Genomic DNA, 21,478 nt, shown 5'->3' on the forward strand with positions numbered 1-21,478 from the left:
AAGGGAAAAAATGGACAAATTCTTTTGCAAAACTGAAACTCTACTTTATTATTTATCCTGCATATCTTGGATGTCGTTTCCTCTGTGCTGTTTTAAAAAGTCCAAATAAAGTCCATGATGGACGCTTCCACAGGCCCGTTGGGAGCCCACTCTTATTTTCAGCCCCTTCTTTCAAGAATGTCTGCTGGTTTTGGATTTAAATCCAAAATGAATCCCTTGCTGATCTCTTAAAGCCGACGCTACAGTAAGTTGTTTCAATGCGCTGCATACAATCCAATCAGTACCTGCTGCAGGTACTGATTGGATTGTAAAGCATTAGAGATCGAGGGGTAAACTGTTAAAGCACATATATCGTGTCTTGCTGTTTTAAGCTCGTATGCTGAGTCGTCAAATTCATTTCCCTCTTTTCTTCTGTTGCCTCATAAATGAGCCTTAAAGCAGTCAGATTGCATTTTCTCTGAACGTTGCTGTTCAGTGACTTTTAAATGAAAATGTAGTTTTTGACTTAAAAGTGAAATAAAGCGTACTTTGAAGCCTTTTGGATTAAACATCAGATGCACAAAATAGCATTTTTTTCAGGAGTGGTTAACGGCCTGTACTTGTGTAGCACTTTATGAAGCTCAGAGGATCCAAAACGCTACATTCAGTCATTCACACATTCACACGCACACACGTTCACACTCTGATTGGTATCAGAGAGATTTTGATTAAAATATGGTTGGTATTTCACAGAACAAAATCTGTGCCTTCTTTTGTGGAAAAAGCTGTTAAAATTAATCCCATTACTTGTTGAAATGGGGCGCTGAGACCACAATTTTTCAGTCTCCAGTTTGTTTTAATTTTTCACAACATTTCTTGTAATTTTTTAAAAAGTGTTCATACACAGCTGTTATCCAGATTAATTATTGTTTGCTTTGACGTCTTTTATTGGCCTTCTTCGCTCATTTTCAGTTCGGTTCGCCATCAGTTTCAGAATTTCTTATTTATGTGTTTTGTGACAAAAGATTCTCAGCGGTGCACCGACTTCCTTAATTTTAGGAGATAGCCATCGTCCGATACTCATCAATCTTATAGCCAGATCTCCTGCTGAGGTCTAAAAATTACCTTCTTCTTCTGTTTTCCCCTGAGAATAGTTTGACTGGCAGACCGGCCCACCAGGTCACGTCTGCAGTTATCAGTAAGTCGCTCTGCTGTTGCCAACCCACAGACTTTCTTGCTATCTTTAGCGATATTGCAAACAAAAGAAATGATTGCAATCAGCCAGAAAACTGCAATCGGTGCACGTCTTTAAAAGAAAAATGGCGAGAAAGCAGTGTAAACACAAAGACAGTCATGAGAGACACTGGGAAATGTTATCAGGAGCTCTTTAAAAGATTACAAGAAAGCCTGAGTGTCTGGAAGGAAAAAAAGGACCTTTACGTTTTTACTCATTTGTTGACACCAACCTTCACATGCTGGTGAACAGAGGAGCTTTAGAATAATGTGAAAATGTGCCAGATTCTCATTTTAAACCTCAACTAAAGGATATAAATAAGAAGACGGCAACATTTTTCCCTTTGCTTTGTTCCGTAACTTTAGATGAGAGCAACATTAATGCTGTTTGTGTGTCTACACAGATGTGTTGCTATTAGAGTAATCCATCTTTGTTATTGTGTGCTGCTTGCTTCTGATGCTGTTTGGTGCTGCTCCCCAGCTGATGCCCCCAACCCCCGTGCCCCAATCACTGAGCCTGCGACACAAATCTGTGGATCAGAACGCCAAGAAAAACTCGATTAGATTCTAACCTGAAATCAAACTTCAAGTCGAATTGGGCTAGGTGTAATCTCCTTTAAAAAAAACAAATAAAACAAAGCTACTAGAGCGTCGTCACCGGTCTTGAGACAAAACCCTTTTGAAGCCGAAAGTTTGACATCTGTTTATTTGACGCCACTTGTGACGAGTTGGTGCATCTGCACGAGAGTCTGCAGAAGCTACATGCACAGATTTGCTGTTTGTTCTCGGACGTCCTGCTTGTTTTTGAAGGCAGTGTTGGATCAGAGTAGCCACAACGCTGTGCGTCGGATCACTTTTCAAGTCTATTTCAGCACTTTTTGACTCCCGCTCACCATGAGTTAAAGAGAATCATTCAACAAAGTTGTTTTTATAATGACAAAAACAATTGTGTAGAAAGTTTGAAATACAAGAACAGAGCCAAAACATTAGACTAATAAAAACCCTGCACTAGCATTAGTAGAAGTGTCCACTTCTGCAACCAGATTCCTGCTACTTTCCACTTCAATATTTTACATTTGCAACACATTCAGTTAAGTTGTATGAAGACATGCCGAACCAGAAGCTAATAAATAATGAGGATATTCAAACACGGGTCAAGAGGCATTTAATATGCACTGTCCTGAGCTTGTTGAACACTGTTTGCACAACAGCGCAGCAAATGATGTAGAGATTATAGAGCTTTTCTGATCGTATCGCCTCTTGTCTTGCCTGCTGAGCACAAAAATGAGCACAAACGTTATCACGCCCTCACCACTCGCCAGCTGTCATCATCTGTGACGGAAATGATGGATAAACGTACCAAAATAGGAGCTGCTTCAAGCGCATGTTATTTATTGCCAGTGAAAACAAAGGACACAGTTTGTAATGTTCAAATATGTGCAGCTTCTGGCAGAGAAGAAGACAAAGTGCACACATGGCAGACTTCCAGGTGGCTTTCTGTGGGAATGTGCATCTCAACCAGAAAAGTAATCATTTTTTTAGTCATTTCCAGCAGTAATATTAAACAAACAGACCGTCCGGCATTAAAGACCCGTTCTTTGGGCTTGTCAAATAGTCTCGGTTTGTGTTCGAAAAGCAGATTTTCGTCACGTCCGTCACTGATCTTTAAGTTTTGCCCCTGCATGCGGACATTTCAGCATAATCCGGGAGGAACACCAGCGCTCTTTTGCAAGACATTTCACAATTCGTACAACTAATTTTTCTGGCTACATATTGGCACACACCTCCATCAAGAGTTGGGCATTCGCTCTTCCACATCAGCTTCCCCTTTTTTTCTTTTCGTGCAGCTTCTTGTTTTTGTTTTAATTTTGTCAGCACTTTCTTTTTCAGCTGCTGAGCGAACGACTTCTTACCCTGGCCATGTTTACAGAACTGACCATGCCCTACATTCAAAACGAGAACAAAGCTACCCCAAGAACACAACATTTCCTGTGTTGTTTTTTTTTGTTTTTTTTTTTTTGCTTTTTTTTTTTTTTAAATTGGTAAGGACTTTGTATAGGTCTGTAAATATAATCCAGAACGGTTTCACTTCTCTTTACAGGCAGTTAATTGAACTTAACTCTCCCTTAAATGCATTTGGTACGTCTTTTGCAAATCGACCTAATAGCCAAAGAACAAACCCAGTGCAGACTTGAGCCTGACTTGGAGGGGGAAAGTTGCTAATGGACTTTTAAATGGTGTCGTTCCCTTGATAGGACTTGCCTGAAGATAACCACAGGCTGTCTTTAAAGCATTCGCTCTCCTCTCTTTGCATGCTGCACTCATACATGCAATGTGATAGTGCAAATTAACAGATAAAGCTATCGTGACAGGAAAAAAAAAAAAAAAAAAACAATTCAGAAAGGTAGCGTCAACACCCACTCGTTCCTCGTCTCTGCGTTTTTTCCCTCAGCACCTCAAGCATCTCAAACTGTCTTTGTGGTTGTGAAAATTCCCCTCCAGAATCTTTTTAATGTCAAAGTATTATGGCTGCACCATCTGGTTGAAGACATGCTGCAAAAAAGAAAAAAAACGCCTGACCTGCATGTTTTTGGATAGTTGATAACATGTAAGCTGCCTAATTAAATTATTTTGCTTATAGATTTTGCTAAATTAAAAGGAGATAGAGGTGGTTGTAATTGTGCAAAAGTTATAGCTATTTAGAGGAAATGGAAGATCTATTATCAATATTTAAAAATATAAAAAATATATGTTTAAAATGCATATACATATATGCACAGTACAGAAAAGAAAGCAAATATTTGTCCATATGACTCGGCTCACACACAAGTATCGTCACTGCTGAACTTCCACTGGTTGCTGTATCGCATGAAGTAGAGCTACAAACAGCCAGAGTAAATAATGACATTGACTATTTAATTTCTCCACATTAACAGCTTGGGTTTAAATTTCATTGTTGCAAATGTGTTGTTTTAAACTTAACAAAAGACAACACTTATTTCCCCACACTACTGTGTGTGAGTGGCTGCAGTCTAAGTTGATGTTTTGGATAAATTTAGTCTTTGCTTCACTGTCAAATGACTTTTTTTTTAAAAAAATTTTAAGCTTTACGTTTTCTCAAAGTTCAAAGATGAATGCATGCATGGAAGCACTTCAGGATAGATGATGATAAACTGGTGGCATGGCTAGTCTGTAAGTTTACGGCAGCCTCTGTATCAATATGCAACATGTTTCTGCTGCCCATTAGCACGAACAAGCTAACGTTAGCGTTGGATTTGTTTGCCACCGCCGGATTCACAACAGGATTCATTTTTGGCAGAGAAACTGCACCATAAATCTACTTAGCGAGGCTTTATCTACCCATTTATCACCTTTGTAAGAGTTTGCTCATTAATCTCACTAGAAAGCACATTAAACATGTCTGTCGAGATATGGAACTTCTTCAGATGCTGAGTATTTCTCTCCATCGTCTCTGGCGGGTCGGCTGTCTGCACTCTGCCTCTTCTCATGCCACGTGTAATGATGCGGCACTGCGAGAGAGAGAGAGAGAGAGAGAGAGAGAGAGAGAGAGAGAGAGAGAGAGAGAGAGAGAGAGAGAGAGAGAGAGAGAGAGAGAGAGAGAGAGAGAGAGAGAGAGAGAGAGAGAGAGAGAGAGAGAGAGAGGTAGGAAGAGTCCACCAGGCAGGACTGGTGGATGGAGAATAATGGGTCGCAGAATATTGACATCCATTACGGGGTCTGTTTCCTGAAGCATGCGTGTTATCTGCCCCAAATAGCGTCTTGAGTGTCTCTGACAGGATGTGCTCATTTACGCCAGGCAAAATGGTTTAGGAAGGTAGGGAAATGTTTGCCTTAATAACCAGTTTGGCTTGAAGAGTGGATTCTGCAAACACATTAGCGATCAAGCTACGACGAATTTCCTGGTTTTCATTCTCTGTAAAGAGCCTGAACCAACTTTTGTGGTCATTGACACACAGCAGCACCTCACAAAAGCATTCGTGCTGCTTCAATATTTCTTTTGTATTCTGTTGTGCTGTGACCAACAATCAATGCATTTGATTATTTATTTTTCTGACAAAAAAGAATAAGACCCATATTCACAAAGAGGTGAATACGTGCGAAGTAACGGTTTTTTTTTTTTTTTTGCTTGTTTACAAAAAACTCAGAAAAGTACGACATGTTTTTGTATTCTGCCCCTTTTTGCCCTAACAAGTATATAGATAAAGTGAGGGCTCAGCGATTTGTTTGAGAATATGTTGAATAAACGGCAACATGAGAACCAAGGAAAACAGCAGTTGTGAAGAATTTTAAAGCACTTATGAGAAAATATCCTGACACGTTGAACAGCTCAAAAATCGATATTCAACCCATAATTAATTAATTGGTAATCAACCTGAGAAGCAGCTGAGATGGCTGCTTGCAGAACCATACGTGTTGTGGAAAACAAGTCCTCTGAACCAGGCCTATTGTTAAAACAGCGGTGGCTGCATCATGCTGGGGGAATGCTTTTCCTCGGCAGGGACAGCGAAGCTGCTGGAAGTTGAATGAAGCTAAACATACAGCTCTGGAAAAAATTAAGAGATCACCGAAAATGATCAGTTTCTCTGATTTTACCATTTATTGGTAAATGTTTGACTAAAATTATAATTCTTCTTTTATTCTACAAACTACTGATAACGCATCTCTGAAATTCTAAGCAAAAGTTTAATATTTGCAGAAAATGAGAAATGGTCAAAATAATAAAAACGATGCAGCGCTTCCAGATCTCAAATAATGCAAAAGAAAGCAAGTTTATATTTATTAAGATAAAACGACACCAATGTTTTAACTCAGGAAGAGTTCAGAAATCTCTGAAATATTTATTGGTTATTCCACCAACTCAAAATAATACGAGAATAAAGTCATAATAATATGAAAATTACGTAGTAATGTTATGAGAAATCTGATGCGAAAAAAAAAATGAAAAAAAATGAAAATAGGCAGTGGGCTCTTCATTTTTTCCAGAGCTAAATGTGAGACAATGTTGGGAGAAAAATGAATACTTTTGCGTCGTACTGTAGCTCCATCATCTTCCTTTAACTCAGAGGCCTTTACATGCAAAAAGCTTGCAGAAGGTTTGCAACTATGAGCTGTTTACATAGTTTGAGCACATTTGCTTTTGCAGGCCTAATATATCCTTAAGCATAATAGGAACATTTAAAGTGCACCTGCATGGCCCCCGTTTCTTCTCTGCTTCTGCTCTCTCAGCGCCTCGCCTCTCTCAGTGATACATTATTATGCTCCTGTTTAAGGAGATCCTGACATGTCATCAGTCTCGGCCCCACAGCCCGCAGTGCTTGGAAAAGAGAGAGCAGCTCGTGATTTGTTCCCCGTCTCCGTGGCGGCTCAAAGTCCGCCGAGAGCACCATAAGAGGCAGGGTGGCACGCAGGAGCACGAGCCAGAGCCAGGGTGGTAAACGCAGAGCGGGACGCTAACCGCGAGGACGAGGCGCGTGGGTGTTTGAAATGTTTTTGGCAAGGCTGCGTGATAAATTAGCCGGGATGATGACTTTGTGTGGAAATAACAAATCGCTGAACCAGAGCAGCTTCTTGATCAGAAGCCCAGGCCGTTAAGGGATTGCTCGCTATTGTTTCCAAAGACGTCCAAGATATTTCATTTCTCTGATGTTATGTTTTTTTTTTTTTTTTTTGTCTTAATCAAATCTTTGCGTCATGCCTTCGCCAGTAAAGGATCTATATAAAGCCTGCCTTTTGAACCTCTTTAAATCTGCTGCTGTAGAAGTATCTTATCACTTCCTCTTCACTGCAAAAACCACAAAATCTTACCTGGTATTTTTGGTCTGGCTTCTGGTTTTTAGTGCACCTGACCTAAAAATAAGACAAAACTAATTTACAAGTAACCTTCCAGTAAGATGTAGGAGCTTGTTTTTAAAAAAGGACTAGTTCTACTGGCAGATTATTCATTTATAACGATACTTTTTTTCTCTTTTTATCAGTTTTTGGCAATATTAAGGAATTATTGATTTAAAACAATCTCCTATATCCTGCGTAAAAGTTAGTTCTGTCTCATTTCAAGTGTATTCAAGGCGTTTTACGCTAGAGACTAGACAAACGATATTTTGTCAGATTTTGTGTTTTTGCAGTGCTTTTCCACAAAGCAGGGGATTTATTTTGGAAATAGTTGTACACAGACAAATATCTCTCGGTCACCCTTGAAGGGAGAGTCTGTAAATCTGGTTCAGACTAGTTCTCAGCAAGCAGCCAGAAAAACAACTTTTCTGAAAGTTTGAATTTTACATAATTTACCCATCTACAGGTGGCAGATCAGTTATTCAGCCACACTTTCACAATGAGTAATGATTTTTAATCTGCTTGGATTATTAATGTGACAAACCACAGATGCTAAACCAGAGCGACATAGTAACTAGCTGATTGGTTAAATCAACAACTTTATTGCTGTGATAACTTTACTTAATGTTTCTTTTTCTTTACCTGTTTTCTATCTAGAAGGTCATTTGCAGAATAATTATATTTTTGAGGAATGAAACGCCTCTTGCCTCCTGGTGCATTGATTATCTTTTAAAGGAATCTGTTATTTGAATTTCAATCATTTCTTTGTAAAACAAAGTGGCATATGTAAAACATCGACTTCCACTTCTCGGTTTCCTCCGATGCCTCATGAATTAAAGTGAACTTTTGGAGCCAACGACAATGAGGAAGTGGGATTTAAACCGTCTCACAACTACGGACACAAAGAGCTTGATGAATGTGGTGGGCAACGGTGTGCAAAACCAATTGTTGCAACTTCTCTGCAACCACAAACCAAACTACGTTTTATGTTAAAGAACAAAACAAATGTGGGCAACGGAGGGGGTGGGGGATGGAAATGATGCATTTTTTTTTTTTTACAGTTTTTAGTTTGTATTTCTACCAGCTTGAAGCATCTAAAGGGGATATCGCTTTGCCCGTCTGGTACGTTCCAGGAGGCTGAATGCGAAGGCACTCATGTTCGACAGTAAGAGTTGGAAAGCCATGTATCTTCTGCTTTCCAATTTAAAAAATACGCACCACTCAGTTTGTAATTGTACATCAAAATAACGTAAAACTTAAATTGTTTCTTTGTTGAATTTTATTCTGGGTTTCTTTATAAGAATTTACCTTCCCCCTCAGGATAAATGATATTAAGCACTGAAAAAATGAACTACTTTATTGAATGTCTCAATTTAAATGTGCTAGATTTATGCTTTCTTGCTTTCAGTCTTTTATTTCACACTTTTAATTCAAGTTACATAAATGTTCTTGAAGCTGCAGCAGCTACTTTAATGCGCATGCATCTTTATCGATAACATGCAGCCCAGTTTGACGGAACTTTTATGAATCTGAAACTTGCAAATGGAAGAACACACAAAAGCATTCGCAAAGAGCTGATTTGATTACGATGTAACTTCCTGGATGGCTAAAGCTCATAAAATTCAAAAAAAGTGGCGAATGCAAGAGGCTTCAGGTAAAACTGGGAGATGCTAACTTTCCTTGGTTTATCGCAGTTTTCCTTGCACTTAATTTAAAATGGATTCTTGTGTGGTGCACAACTCGACACTCAAACTTCATCTCTCAAGTGTGTTAGGTAATAGCTCTGATGCAATATTGGTTTTGCAACTACAAAAAGTTCCAGAGTGATATGTACTAAAGGCAAATCAACAACATCTGGACATTTGGTTTGTTCCACCCTGCACAGCGAACACTCTTGCTTTTAATCTGAGGTTGCGGCCAAGAAGACTGAATTAACCAAAGCTTTGATTCCAAATGGAGTTTTAGATTAGCATACAAAAGAAATGATGTCTAAACTGAACCAAGTTCTGCTTGTTCTAAAGTCATTTTTGAGGTTTTTAAAATACTGCGTGAGCAATCCCGCGCACTAAAAAGGCTTCAGGCTCCATTCCGCCTGTATTTCTACCCACACAGCTTAAATCCGGCCTGATCTCCTGCAGGTGTCTCCACGGGTCAATGCAAACCATCCCCTCTGTGTGAAACTGATGCGCGGGGCGGCGAACGCAGTCAGGTCTGCGTCTCGTCCCTCCGGTAGTTTCGTTTGCCCTCCGTCTGGTCTCGCTCACTTTGGCCCCTCGCACATTGTCCTGAGCTTATTAGATTTCAGTCCAGGCCTTAGCAACAAGCAAAACATTTACGCCAAGGCGCAGGGCCTCTCAATCAGCACAGGTCATTAATTAGGCTACTGTTTGTTGGATATTTCATGAAGAAAATGGGAAATTGTTGATAGAGGAGAGAAGCAAGGTGGCGAGCTTCCTGGGCCAGCTGCTCTCTCTCTCTCTCTCTCTCTCTCTCTCTCTCTCTCTCTCCCTCTCTCTCCCCCCCTCCCCCCATGGTGATTCAGCAGCCTGCTGCTGCCTCTTCTGTCTGGGCCGCCTGCCTACAGTCTGTCAAACTTCAAATGTCAGGGCACAAAAGAAAACCTCCAAGCTAGGCCTTGCAGGGTCATGGTTGTTCACATTCGGGTCACTCTGTTTTGGCGAAGCAGAATTCTCACAATGTTTATTGATTAGAGGGCCGCCTGGTGATATTTGATAGCGCTTTGTGGCATCCGAGTTAGTGAAACCACAGCGTGAAGCCGGCACTGTATCTTGCTGCAGTGCAGGAAATGCTGCACTGTATTTGTTAGACGCATCGGCTTCTGCAAACGGTATTGTTGCATTTTTTTAAATTGAAATGTCGAGAAAACGGCGAAACGGTCAACAGCCCCCTAGATGCATCGCAAGAGTTTCCATACCGTGTCGGACGCTCGACACGGCCGTCACGAGTTTGAGTCTCGTCCCGTTGACTTGTTGGTCGCATGTCTTCCCCCTCTCTCACAACTCTCTTACTATCAAGTAAAGGCCATCAAAGCCTAAAAAGTTATTAAAAAACAAAAACACTTCACCAAAGCTTTCCCTCTGACCCGTCTGCTGTGCTTCTACTTGGTTCTCTACGATGCTCTTTGTTCACAGAACAGCTGTTTTTACTTTAACTACATTACATATATAAAGCATTTACTAATAACATCATTTATCTAGATTATTGATCTAGATAGGTCTCTGGGTCAATGTTTACTGAAAAAGAAAGGTGTCACCATCTTCTGCGAAAAACCATACAAACAGACAAAATGTTGTTTTGTCTGTCAGGAAACGGCTAACACAGTTGTGGTAAAACAAACCTGTCTGAGGTTGTTTTATCACATCCCCAGACGTGGAACTGCAGTGGCTGCAGTGTGTGGAAATGCGACAACCTTTGTTGTAGCTAAATAATCTGAGAAGCCGGCAGTAATCTTCAATGTGAGGCAGACATTCAAGAAGAGTTTTCAGTAAAGAAGTTTGTTTATCAGAAGCCATTTCCTCCAGTTGCCCTTTTGCACGTTGGAGAAAAACACGACTGTCAGTTTCAGTTGTCCTCCCACCGATGGAAACGCTGTTTAAAAATCAACAACACAGTGGGGGGGGGAAGCAACACAAGGAAACAAATCTGTTCAGTAGATGTGCATTAGCTGGTTTTAAACAAGAGTTGATTGCAGGGTCTTCTGCTTCATCCATTACTGATGGAAAAACCATTATGTCTTTTCATGAATAATCTTGATTCTTAGATGTTTGCATATTTCTGATAGTTTTCCAGCTTGATTTTCAGAAGAGACCAAAGCAGCAGGTCATCAAAAAAAAAAAAAAGATGTTTTATATTTATTTTTTTATTTTGACCCATGAAAAGTAAATTCTGTTTCTAATCGCAACCTTCTCTCCTCCTCAGATTGCCGGCTTTATGAATGCCGTTAAGCCATTCTCCGGAGACGGCGAAAACTTCAAAGCGTTCCGCTTTTACTCTTTAAACCCCATCATGGATCCCTGGGTCTTCATCATTTTCCGCAAGTCGGTGTTTCATCACCTCTGCTCGCTGCTGTCCTGCCGGTTTGGCAAAGGAGCCATGAAGTCGACGGATCACTGCGCCTTGTCTTTCCCACTCGACCACTCCATACCCCGCAACCCGTAAACACAGGAGCTGCTCTTACTGACAAAACTGACTCTCTGCCACAACCCAGAGCAGACTCATTAGCAGGGAAGGACGAAGCAGTCCAGGCAAAGAGAGAGAGAGAGAAAGAGACTGTCTGGTCTGAAAAGACGATTTAACAAACCTGGAGTGAGAGGGATCTTGAATGTACAGCTTGCATTCAAAGACAGATGATTCTCTGAACGCGTCTGTCGCCGTTGTTCCACCTCAACACCGCAAAAGGAGTCGTGCCAAAAACCGAAGCCCAACTGCTTCGATCAGAGCGATTTGATAAACTGTTGTGGATATTTAACACTTTCCTCACAACTATTTCCTGAACACATACACACGCGCACACACACACACACACACACAGTGAAACTTTTGACCTCTACCGTTCACTTGAAGCATTTGACCTCATACTGTGGCCATGGTCAGGGACGGGTGACTTCAGATGAGCATGTCTAATTAAAATGAGTTGTATGTAGAAACTGGTGGGGACTTAGACAGTACGATTCAGAACGTGTGCAACAAACTCAAGTCATAATACAAAAACCACAGCCTGAAGTTGCTTTCATATCAAATTCTGCTCAGTTCGGTTTGTTTTCGATGCATCGTCTCACTACACATCAACTCCTATCTAGAAATATATGATTAAATGAATCCAGCCATTTAGATAGCTTCAAATTAAAAACACACTAGTAGTATCACCCCAGTTAGGATGGAGAGCAGCCGCATTCAGTTTGTAAAAGATTTTCTGTTTAAAGGAATCACGAGTAGTTTAGAGCAAAACCACTTTAATTCATATGTGCTTCTTGTTCAATATTGATGTCAGTATAGGCTTGTGGAGTCAAGTGTTTAATCTTATATTTCTGCAGCTTCAGGTGGGACGTTTGCCGTTTACAGACATGCAATCAGTAGACTTACTTCTTCCAAGTTTTAATCATGAGTTGTTGCTGATCTAAATGTTTATTGAATGTCTGTGGTCCATGTAATGCATCTTAAAGGCTCTATAAATCCTGTGTAATCATCGTTGTGTTCATCTCAGAAGGTGTGCTCATTGGACTTCCTTTTGTATATTTATTTGTGCTTGTGAAAGAAATCTCTACCGTTTCACAACTTCAATTGTTTTTAAATGACTAACGATGGCTAAAATAGTTATTTAATGTAATTTTTTTTCCCCACTAGAATTTCTGTAAATTATTCAACTTTGTGTCATTTTCATGGATATATGACCTGGGTGACATCGAAAGATGCTCTTCCAACAAAATCTTCAGGAAATCAAGCCGGTCCAGTTATTCACGGCAATATAAGTTAATCAAATATGATCATGTTCAAGTCCAATAACATACTAAGCAAACAATTATCAAACAATGTCAGTAAATCTTGCTGTGACTCCTGATTGTCCACCTCAGGAAACACAGTACACTCCTGTATCTGTGGTAGACTCCGGCCCCTAACCGATCCCGTCCTGGTTTTAGTCACGTTAGTATTTACACTTCTTGTTTTAACTATTTGTATCAGCAGGTGTGGAAGACAAGTCGACGCCTGGTAGCCATTTCCTGACATTCGGAGATCAGTACACGTTTGCCTCACTTCGTCTGGTCTTTTTGATTTTACAGAGTTTCTACAGTAAAACAACAAAACTTCTCAGGCTAAATTAGTACACATCCTCTTAAAGACAAGAATGCAAGCTTGTTTCTCTTGTGAATGTTAGGTGTAAAGCCTTATGTCTAATTTTAGACTGAATTTTGACTGATGGAACAACAAAGACTTGAATGCCAAACTGACAAGTTTACTTAAAGTATTGGTTAATTCTTTGAAAAAAAAAAAGTGAAAAATTGTTTATTTTTAGTAAACACTGATCCACCTGCAGCAAATGAATGTAGTAAGAAAAACTGATGTATTATGTTTGGTCCTGGGTTTAAACTATGCGTGTTCACTTGATGGCTTAGTGGGACCTTAAGCTAACTGCCTGTACTAAATTGCCCTTGGGTGTAAGTGTGTGCTTGCATAGATCCACAGTGGTGCCACGAGCTTCTTGAGCAGGTATATTAAAGAAATTATGCTTGTGCGTTTGATTTTCTAGCTTTACTGAATGTAAGATTAAAACCAAACATCGTAGTATTCCTTTAATGTCATCTACAGTCCTTTGTTTTAACAACATTCAAGTATTTTTTTAGACCCACAATGAAGTAGAAAGATGCCCCAAGATGACATTTTGTCACTGTAATATAACCCGTGTAGTTATTGTATTAAATGCACATGATTTCACTTTTCCTTCTGTCGCTGATTTCAAAGCTGCCCGGAGTGATTTGTGTTGAAAGCTTTCCGCTTTTGGAGACGTCTGCTGCTTCAACGTGCACTGTGAGAATTAACTGTTATAATGACTAGTTTTTATTTAAGGTCAGTCACTGTGCTCTTTGTTATAAGATCTATTTTTGATGGAATGCAACAGGTATGGTGAAGTGGTTTTATATATATATATATATATATATATTTTTTTTTATTACATTTTACTGTATACAGTCACCTTTTGCCTATATGCATGACCAGTGCAATTTGTACATGTTTCCTCCTGCACATTTTTCTCTGTGAAGTGTAAGTAGTTATTTGAGCTGTAAAAATGGAGTAATGCAATAAAATATTTCCACCATAAATAAAAATGTGTGAGGTCTTCAGCAAGAGGCATTAAAGCATACAAATTAAGAGTTGGTGGCATTTTCAGCGGGAATCATTTACGTTTAGAACGCAATGCTGAGTTTGTCTACTGGGAATGTCGCAGTGTTGCCAGCACTTTTATGTTTACAGATTTATAAGGGCTGTAAAGCAATATACCATTTCAATCCAAGTACAACAACTTTACGCTTATTTATCAAGGGCAGCAATGTCTCAGGGATTCTTAGAAAACAGCAAACACTTCATATGTTGACTGATGCCAACTTTTCCAAAACTCCACGGAGGTGTAACGGAGCCAAAAAATATAAAAATGTTAACAGCATCTCCTTTAAATGCATCGAGTTATAATGAAGCTGTAAGGCTGTAGCACCACCTAGTGGTAATCCAAAGCTAAAACTGGGTCTCATAACATTATCCTCTGCAGAATGCGTTCATACTTATTGTACCGTCTACATCATAACTGCAAAGCATTTTGTTCAATCTGTATGTAAAAGACTAAAGTATCACATAATTATAAAATAGCTGCAAAAAACTTGTACAATATTTCAAAATCCACCCTGGGGTTTCGAAATACCTGTGAACATATTCCCAGGTATTTCACAGGACATGATGATGGCAGCACCTTTCATTCTTCAGCAAGACCAGGATCCTGAAACGGTACAATTTTCAGATTTTTGTAAAGTAAAAAATAAAGTTCAGATTTTTTTCCTTTCACTTCACAAAGTTCAACCAAGTTTATGGTTGAATTTCAAATTGATTTGAATGGGTATGAATATTTGTGCAAGGTACTGTATGTTGCTTTCTAGAGACAAAACTGGTAAAATAAAAAAATAAAAAAAGTTGGCAAATTTCCACAAATTTATTTGGCAAACAAACATCAAGGCCTTGAAGCAGAAATACTTCAGCAGCTACATGGGGAGGATGATGTGGATCCTGATTTGTGTTTAAACTAGCCGAGTGAAATGACCAAGAGAAATTTATTTGCTTTATTTAACTCTGCAGACCATTTTCTATGACTAAATTGTCATCCGACAGATTAAACTCGGAGCAGCACAGAAAGCTTGACGCTCAAATGCAGTACATGTGCCAGATGTTTAAAACCCTGCTACCATGACAAGATATCCTGATAATTAAATCAACACAGCTGAATATCTACGAGTATCCTCCTGGGTTAAACAGCTTGATGACGATGGCTTCGTAAGGCTGCAGTTTGAGAGAGGACAGACATGTCGAGCCCAGGTGGTTCATTCCTGTGCTGGCCACAAACGCGCCCTTCTCAGGCAGACCGGTAGCCCGAGCCGGATCCAGGGAGAGCGGCTCGGTCCACACGTTGAGCAGAACCAGGAACTGCACGCAACCCCAGGAGCGCAGGAAGGCCAGGACGGGACGAGGAGAAATGGAGGAGTTGGAAAATGAACTCGAGGAAAAGTTGGAGGTGGCGTTGAAGGGGAGGAGCGTCAAGCTGCCGTAGAGGAGAGCTTCTTCTCTGGACTTGGAGTGGCTGAGAGTGGAGAAGAGGGCAACATCCGAGTGCTTCGACTCTTTGTCCTAAAAGATGCAGGGCACAGAAATACATTTTAAAAAATTTAAAAAAACAGGAGACAGCAAATAGTGAGAATAATCCTTAAGAAATCTGGTTACACATTATTTGATTACTCTGTGGGTTCATTTCTTTAAATCAGATAAGATTTTACCCAGGTGTGGTCGATCTCTTCCCCATATCTGAAAGCAGGTGATCCTGGGAGAGTCATCATCAGCACCAGCAATAACCTCTTCAGCTCAACAGGCACTTCACCTCCAACCTGCAGATGTTACAATATTACTGGAATACACACACCACCACAATTAAAATGAGTTAGGAGGAATCCAAGTTCCTCCTAAAAACAACCCCTTAAAACCCCACATTTAAGGGGTTGAATTTTTGTTCACCTCATATGGCAGAGCTCTGCAATCTTTACAAGTCCAAGAGTCAATTTTGTAAAGATGAATATGTTAAATCCCCTTCTAAAAAAAAAAAAAAAAAGTTTTAAATATCTACCAGAAGAAATGCCATGTTCAAAGACCCACAATTTTATTTCTGTTTTCGTGTTTTAAAAGAAGAAAAACTTTTGCAAAGAGGATGAATGCATTTATTACCACTGAATTCTGATACTTGTAAAAAAAAAAAAAATTAATTAAAAAAAACGCATTTCCAACCTAAAAAGAAAAATATATATAAAATAATACTTGTACTTTTAGAATCAGTCTGTTGTGGAAATGTAATAAAAAACATATGGCAACTAAATTTCTTTCCAGATTTCAGTTTTAAAGTCTTGTGCGAGAGAAAATAAATTTACAGTTTTAAAGGGGAGGAGAAAAACATTTTGCATTTTTGCAGGACCTGGTAAAGATGTTATAACATTTCATTTCAAGCATTCAGGCATGAAATGAAAGAAAATACCAAAGTTGCAAGTAAATAACTCAAATCTTCCAGCATCCTTAAATACAGCAGTTTTATCTTTCTATGTTAAACAATTTGCTCTTCAGTGAATAAGCTACATTTCAGCTCTTGACTTAAAAAGAGGCCAAATACCATCTAGGGGCTCCTCCTATTTAACATCTACATAATAAGACTATAAACACATAAGATCAGTTACCATAAATATGCAGATGATGCACAGCTCTATGTTACAATGTCATCAGATGAACACAAAGTCATTTAAGAACAAATCAGTGGCTGTCACTCAGTTCTAAAGTCTTTTCACTGGTTTCCAATAGCCTGAACATGCAAAATATTTTTTTAAAAAAAAGAATCGCACATCCAAGTACATTTTAAAAGTTTTATAAAATCCCTACTGTACACTTGAGTTTTTTAAAACACACACACACACACACACACACACACACACACACACACACACACACACACACACACACACACACACACACACACACACACACACACACACACACACTCCTAAAGCTGGGGTTAACCCAGGACCTTGAAAGATATTGTTCAGCAACTTTTTGGCTCATCCTTGTAATTCTCCAGAGTCCCGGTAGGAAGATATTCATTTCATCCAGGTATTGTGTAGGGAAATAATCTAATCTGCCTTTTTGGACAGTAGCGTTCCAGACCTGGAGTTGGAAACCACTGACCTAGACAAACCAAGTTAGATTAAATAAGCTTACAGAAAAATAATCTTACTGTCCAGCTGGTCCACACGTCCTCCTGTCGTGTTTGCAGCCGCGTCTCTACAGCTTCGGCTACTTCCTCAGCAGAGAGAGCCTGCTCTGACTTTGGTAAGATGGACCTTATGACCACATTTACCAACGTGAGGTTCTGAGTCGAGGCATTCAGCGGGCGCAGAACATCTGAGGTCTGTTCTACCAACAAAATCCTGCAGTAGAACATGGACTTGCATATTTATTTGCACATCTTACAATACAAGAAGAAAAAAAAAAGGACGAAAACTTGGATAGTAAGTTGCACCTTTCCTCCTGCTGAGTGTTAAATTCCTCAAAGACTCTCCTCCACTCCTGCAGAGTCTGATACAAAAAACATGAATTCATGAGAACAGCGATTGTACCAAGATTAAAGACATCAGTAAAGCATTTACCTCCACCGAATATGCTGGATCAGAGTCACAGATGACAAATCCGGCCACACCTTGCTCCAACCAGAACCTTAATGCATTCTGGGGAAAAGGAAATGCCTGTTAGTGAGCACATTGGTGTGACAAGCTGCTGGGTCGTCGTTTTCACTCGTACAGTATCTGAACGGTTCGACGGTTTGTTTCCGGGCGTCTCCTCCTGTCCCAGCAGATTCATGTCACATATGTTCAACACCACCCTTAGATCTGAAAGCCCAAATTCCCAAACATGATGTTTATGCAGAAAAACTCCAATAAAAATGGAACTAAAAGTCATTTTGCTTGCCTGCTTTGTTGCTCTCCGCAAGCAGATGTTGGATCTGAGCCTTTGTCTCCAGGGCCTCACTGAGGTAAGATGGAGTTGCCTTTTTATCAAACACACCCTGCAGGATTAGAGCGCCAACTCCCAAAGACCTGAGGTAGGGAAGGCGCTCACACACCGCTTCAGAGAAAATATTAAAGTTTAACTACAGGGTAACTCATTTCTTTAAACACAACAACTTTTCTGTCCAAATACACCCTTACAATCTGAATGATGGGCCAGCATCAGCAGTTTTTGTGAATTGTTGGTAAATAAACGGCCTCAGCCAAAACAAAAACATGCCATGTGTTAATCTTTTCCATCCTGTAGAATACAGTCACCTCGTGCACTGCAAGAAGGGAGACCGTCTGTAACATTTGGTATTTTAAATGTTATGTACCTAACCAAAGCTGAAATGCTGAAGCAGAGGAAGGAAGTGCCACATTTAGCAGTATCTTGAAGTAATCATCTTCTGTGTGTAGACTTTATCGGCCTGTCTCGTGTCACCGAAGGAACTTTGACCCACTTTTGTAAACGACAACGCTTTGGTTCTGTAAGACGTCTGAACTGTGACGGTTTGCACAGTTCTGACATGGACCAATTAATATTTCACTAATTTAGGATGTGATTCTTTAGTGAACAGTTCTTTTTTTGGACAGTTTGCTTTAGATTGTCTTTGTTGTCCAATCTGACAGCACAGCTCTGTTGGGGTTTACTAGAATTTTTTTTTTTACAATTACATAAAACATAATTATGCTGGGTTTTAGCTGTCAAATTAGACAGAACTTGATAATTTTAACATTGATCTTAAAATAGATTACAAAATTTAGGTAGGGTGCAATTGATATTAGGCTTAATTGGGCAAGATAGCAATTTTCTTGATTTTGTAGATTATCAATTCTGCTAATGTCAAACAGGATTTTGAAACTGATCAAATAAGTTTATGTACAATCCATCCTCTATGTTCGTTTGTCATTACATCTCAAAGACAGGTTGGTGCTACATTTCAACATGGCGTCATGGCACAAGTGCTTCAAATAAAACAACTGATTTGTGTCAAATACTGGATCAATAGGAATTTGTCTGTAGTAAGACTTGATGTGATTGCGTGGCATTTCCCCAACAATGGACTGAAAGGGAATAATTCACAGCTAACAGTAGGTATGTAGCATTTGTAGACCTAAACAAATAATATCACTTTAAAATGCAGTAAAATAACCTCAAATGACAAAGATTATCTGTGTAAATTAGAAATCCATGCAGCCAATTGAAATCCCAAACTATGGATCAGCTTATAGCCCCAAGTTTAGATTGAAATCTGTGAAAATTTTGTGACCCAAAACAGAAAATTACTCTCAAAAACAGGGATACATTTATTTAAAAAAAAAATTGCCACATGACTTTCAGCAAATATTTTTTAATCAATGTTCCACTCTGTGGTTAGAATATGCTTTTGTTTAATATGAATCAAACCAGCTGATTATGGGGATGGGTAATTGTAAACAGGTCCTTTGGCTGATTTTTATTCATTTACGCAAATTTTGAGATCGATATTGTTTTAGAGAAAGAAAAGCAATTCAAATGTTTAAGGGGACCATGCAGCCAGTGACAGATTCACAACTGTCAAAACGGAGCCAAACCAGCCTCCTACTTGCCAAAACACAGCAAACTCTCCACAACCATGCTCAACAGTTAATGAGGCTTTTGGTTTTTTTTTTCCTCCAAACATCTCCAGGTTTGATAATGTTCCAGAAGTAGTAGATTGGACTTTACATTTTAATTTTTTATTTTATGAAAATGCTGCTACATAAAACTGCACAAAAAAGGAAATAAAAGCCTTTTCTTTTGCCATCTAGTAAATTAGGATTAAAAAAAAAAAAAAAAAGCTTACTTTTTTTTTCCTACTCTACTGGGTGAATTTTTTTTTTTTCATAATTTAACACGTTTCAAAATTACACATTTGTCGTCACATTTCCGCTTGTCCTTACCATTGATGCCCCCTGACCTCTCGTCCTGCACGTGCGGGCTCGGCTCGGGCTGGATCTGGTAGAACAGACACTTCTGCCACCATTTCAGCGTCGCCGGAAACGGTTTCGGGATTATGACAACGATTGCGGCAGCCAGCATAGCCATCCATGCCAGCCAGAACAGCACCACCAGGTAGCAGCGTACCGCCCTCCAGCCCGGACCCCCGGCGGCGGCCTCCAACTGCTGCCTGTTCATTGGCTGCCACTGGTACACCGGCTCCGGGGCGAGCAGAGGAGCTGTCTCCGAGGCGCCTTCGCCGCCCGGCGACCCGGCGTCCGGCACGCTGCCGTGACCGGCTCCTGCTCCCGCGTTCAGAGGCATGTGGACCCGGCTGCAGGTCAGTAACACACACCAGGATAAAATCACTGGATGTGATTAAAGGTCAGAGACACAGCTGCCTGTCCTCTGGTCACATTAACCCTATGACGCGTCTCTGAGCTGCTCCTAACTTTTACACAGGTGATTTAATCAGTTCATTATTTTGGCTTGTTGCTGGTCACGTGACTCAGACCAGTCCTGCTGCCCCATTATGGCAACACTGAACGTTTTTCACGTAGGTTTCCTCCAATATTTTATGTTTTCAAGACATGTATATCATATTTTAGGTCAAGTATTCAAATACAAAAATCAAATACTTAAATACAGACAATAAAAATTATACAATTAATGTATATTTGATAAAAAATCTCCATATTAAAAAATTATGCTATTATATAAATAATATAAGCTTGCTAAAAGTGCTAGTAATTAAAATATAAATAATAATATTACAAAGCTTTGTTGTAGGTTCTATCTTTTCCTCTATCTCTTTTATTCTATCTTTTCTATCTATCTCTAGCCTCTTTTAACTGTGCACACGCTGCAGCTTACATAACCATGTTTATGTGGCAGTCATACATAAACAGTGAAACTGATTAGACAAGCCTTGGAGGGAACAGATTGCAGAGAAAAATAAAAAGCTAAACTCACGCTACAATCTTTGCCTCTCTTGGTTCCATCCATAAGTTGAGGTAAGTGTGGCCCCAGCGCTGGATGGTGAATGTAACTGTATCTGTTCCATTTGTATAACACGTATGGCTGATAATTTTTCAGCATTAAAGCCTGCTTTTATATATATATATATATATATATATATATATATATATATATATATATATATATATATATAAAACCAAATCTCATTATTGTTCTGGTCGGGTCCTGAAACTGGTAAATGGACCTAGTGGAGCACAGAGACTGTCAGAACTGTCAGAAATGTGTTACAGCCGTGTTGGAAAGATGCTTATACTTCAGAGTTTCTACCTGACTGTCACTGCCAGCCTGTGGTGATATTGCACTTTTGCACAGTATTCTATTTCTTGAGATGCATCTGTAATTATGATTGGCTGTTGCTCCAAAACTTGCATAAGAGCATCAGTGTTCTGGCCCCTTTGCTCTGCACGACGACGTTCCTGTCTTAGGAAGCTTCAAAACGTTTCACCTCCCCAGGACAGTCCTGTGTTGTTAATATGTATGCTTTTCATCTTTGTAGGTTTTTATTCATTTTCCACCTTATTGTTAAGCATTGCATAGGATTAATCGTTACTTCAGTCTAAATACA

At 39.6% G+C, this 21,478-nt stretch overlaps 2 protein-coding genes across 2 annotated transcripts in view; one reads left to right on the forward strand and one right to left on the reverse strand.

The window, feature by feature from the left end:
• The window catches only part of ptgir (prostaglandin I2 receptor), a 30,053-nt gene extending 16,734 nt beyond the window's left edge, over window positions 1-13,319 (forward strand). Inside the window, exon 3 of the mRNA XM_008425748.3 lies at window positions 11,002-13,319. Coding sequence (XP_008423970.1) covers window positions 11,002-11,241 — 240 coding nt within the window. The 3' untranslated portion in view covers window positions 11,242-13,319. The remainder of the gene's footprint in view (window positions 1-11,001) is intronic.
• Window positions 13,320-14,761: 1,442 nt separating this feature from the next.
• On the reverse strand, window positions 14,762-20,372 carry LOC103474630 (amino acid transporter heavy chain SLC3A2). Its single transcript, XM_008425747.3, has 8 exons — window positions 19,839-20,372; window positions 17,836-17,991; window positions 17,668-17,756; window positions 17,517-17,594; window positions 17,390-17,445; window positions 17,105-17,297; window positions 15,612-15,719; window positions 14,762-15,465 (listed from the first exon to the last, which is right to left on the reverse strand). Exons 1-8 carry the CDS (start codon window positions 20,197-20,199, stop codon window positions 15,070-15,072), a joined length of 1,437 nt encoding a protein of 478 aa, XP_008423969.1. The 5' UTR covers window positions 20,200-20,372; the 3' UTR covers window positions 14,762-15,069.
• Between the last annotated feature and the right edge of the window lie 1,106 nt (window positions 20,373-21,478).

The sequence above is a fragment of the Poecilia reticulata genome, chromosome 13 (assembly GCF_904066995.2).
Source record: "Poecilia reticulata chromosome 13, P_reticulata-male-v2, whole genome shotgun sequence".
Taxonomy (NCBI): domain Eukaryota; kingdom Metazoa; phylum Chordata; class Actinopteri; order Cyprinodontiformes; family Poeciliidae; genus Poecilia; species Poecilia reticulata.

What these genes read in the sequence shown, in the direction of transcription:
- LOC103474630 (XM_008425747.3), bottom strand. Translation starts at nt 20,199, where the DNA reads ATGCCTCTGAACGCGGGAGCAGGAGCCGGTCACGGCAGCGTGCCGGAC. An exon ending in CGTCGAACCGTTCAGATACT is followed by an intron (nt 17,595 to 17,667) that starts GTACGAGTGAAA and finishes CCTTTTCCCCAG; the next exon opens with AATGCATTAAGGTTCTGGTT. An exon ending in AAGAGATCGACCACACCTGG is followed by an intron (nt 15,466 to 15,611) that starts GTAAAATCTTAT and finishes TGCATCTTTTAG; the next exon opens with GACAAAGAGTCGAAGCACTC.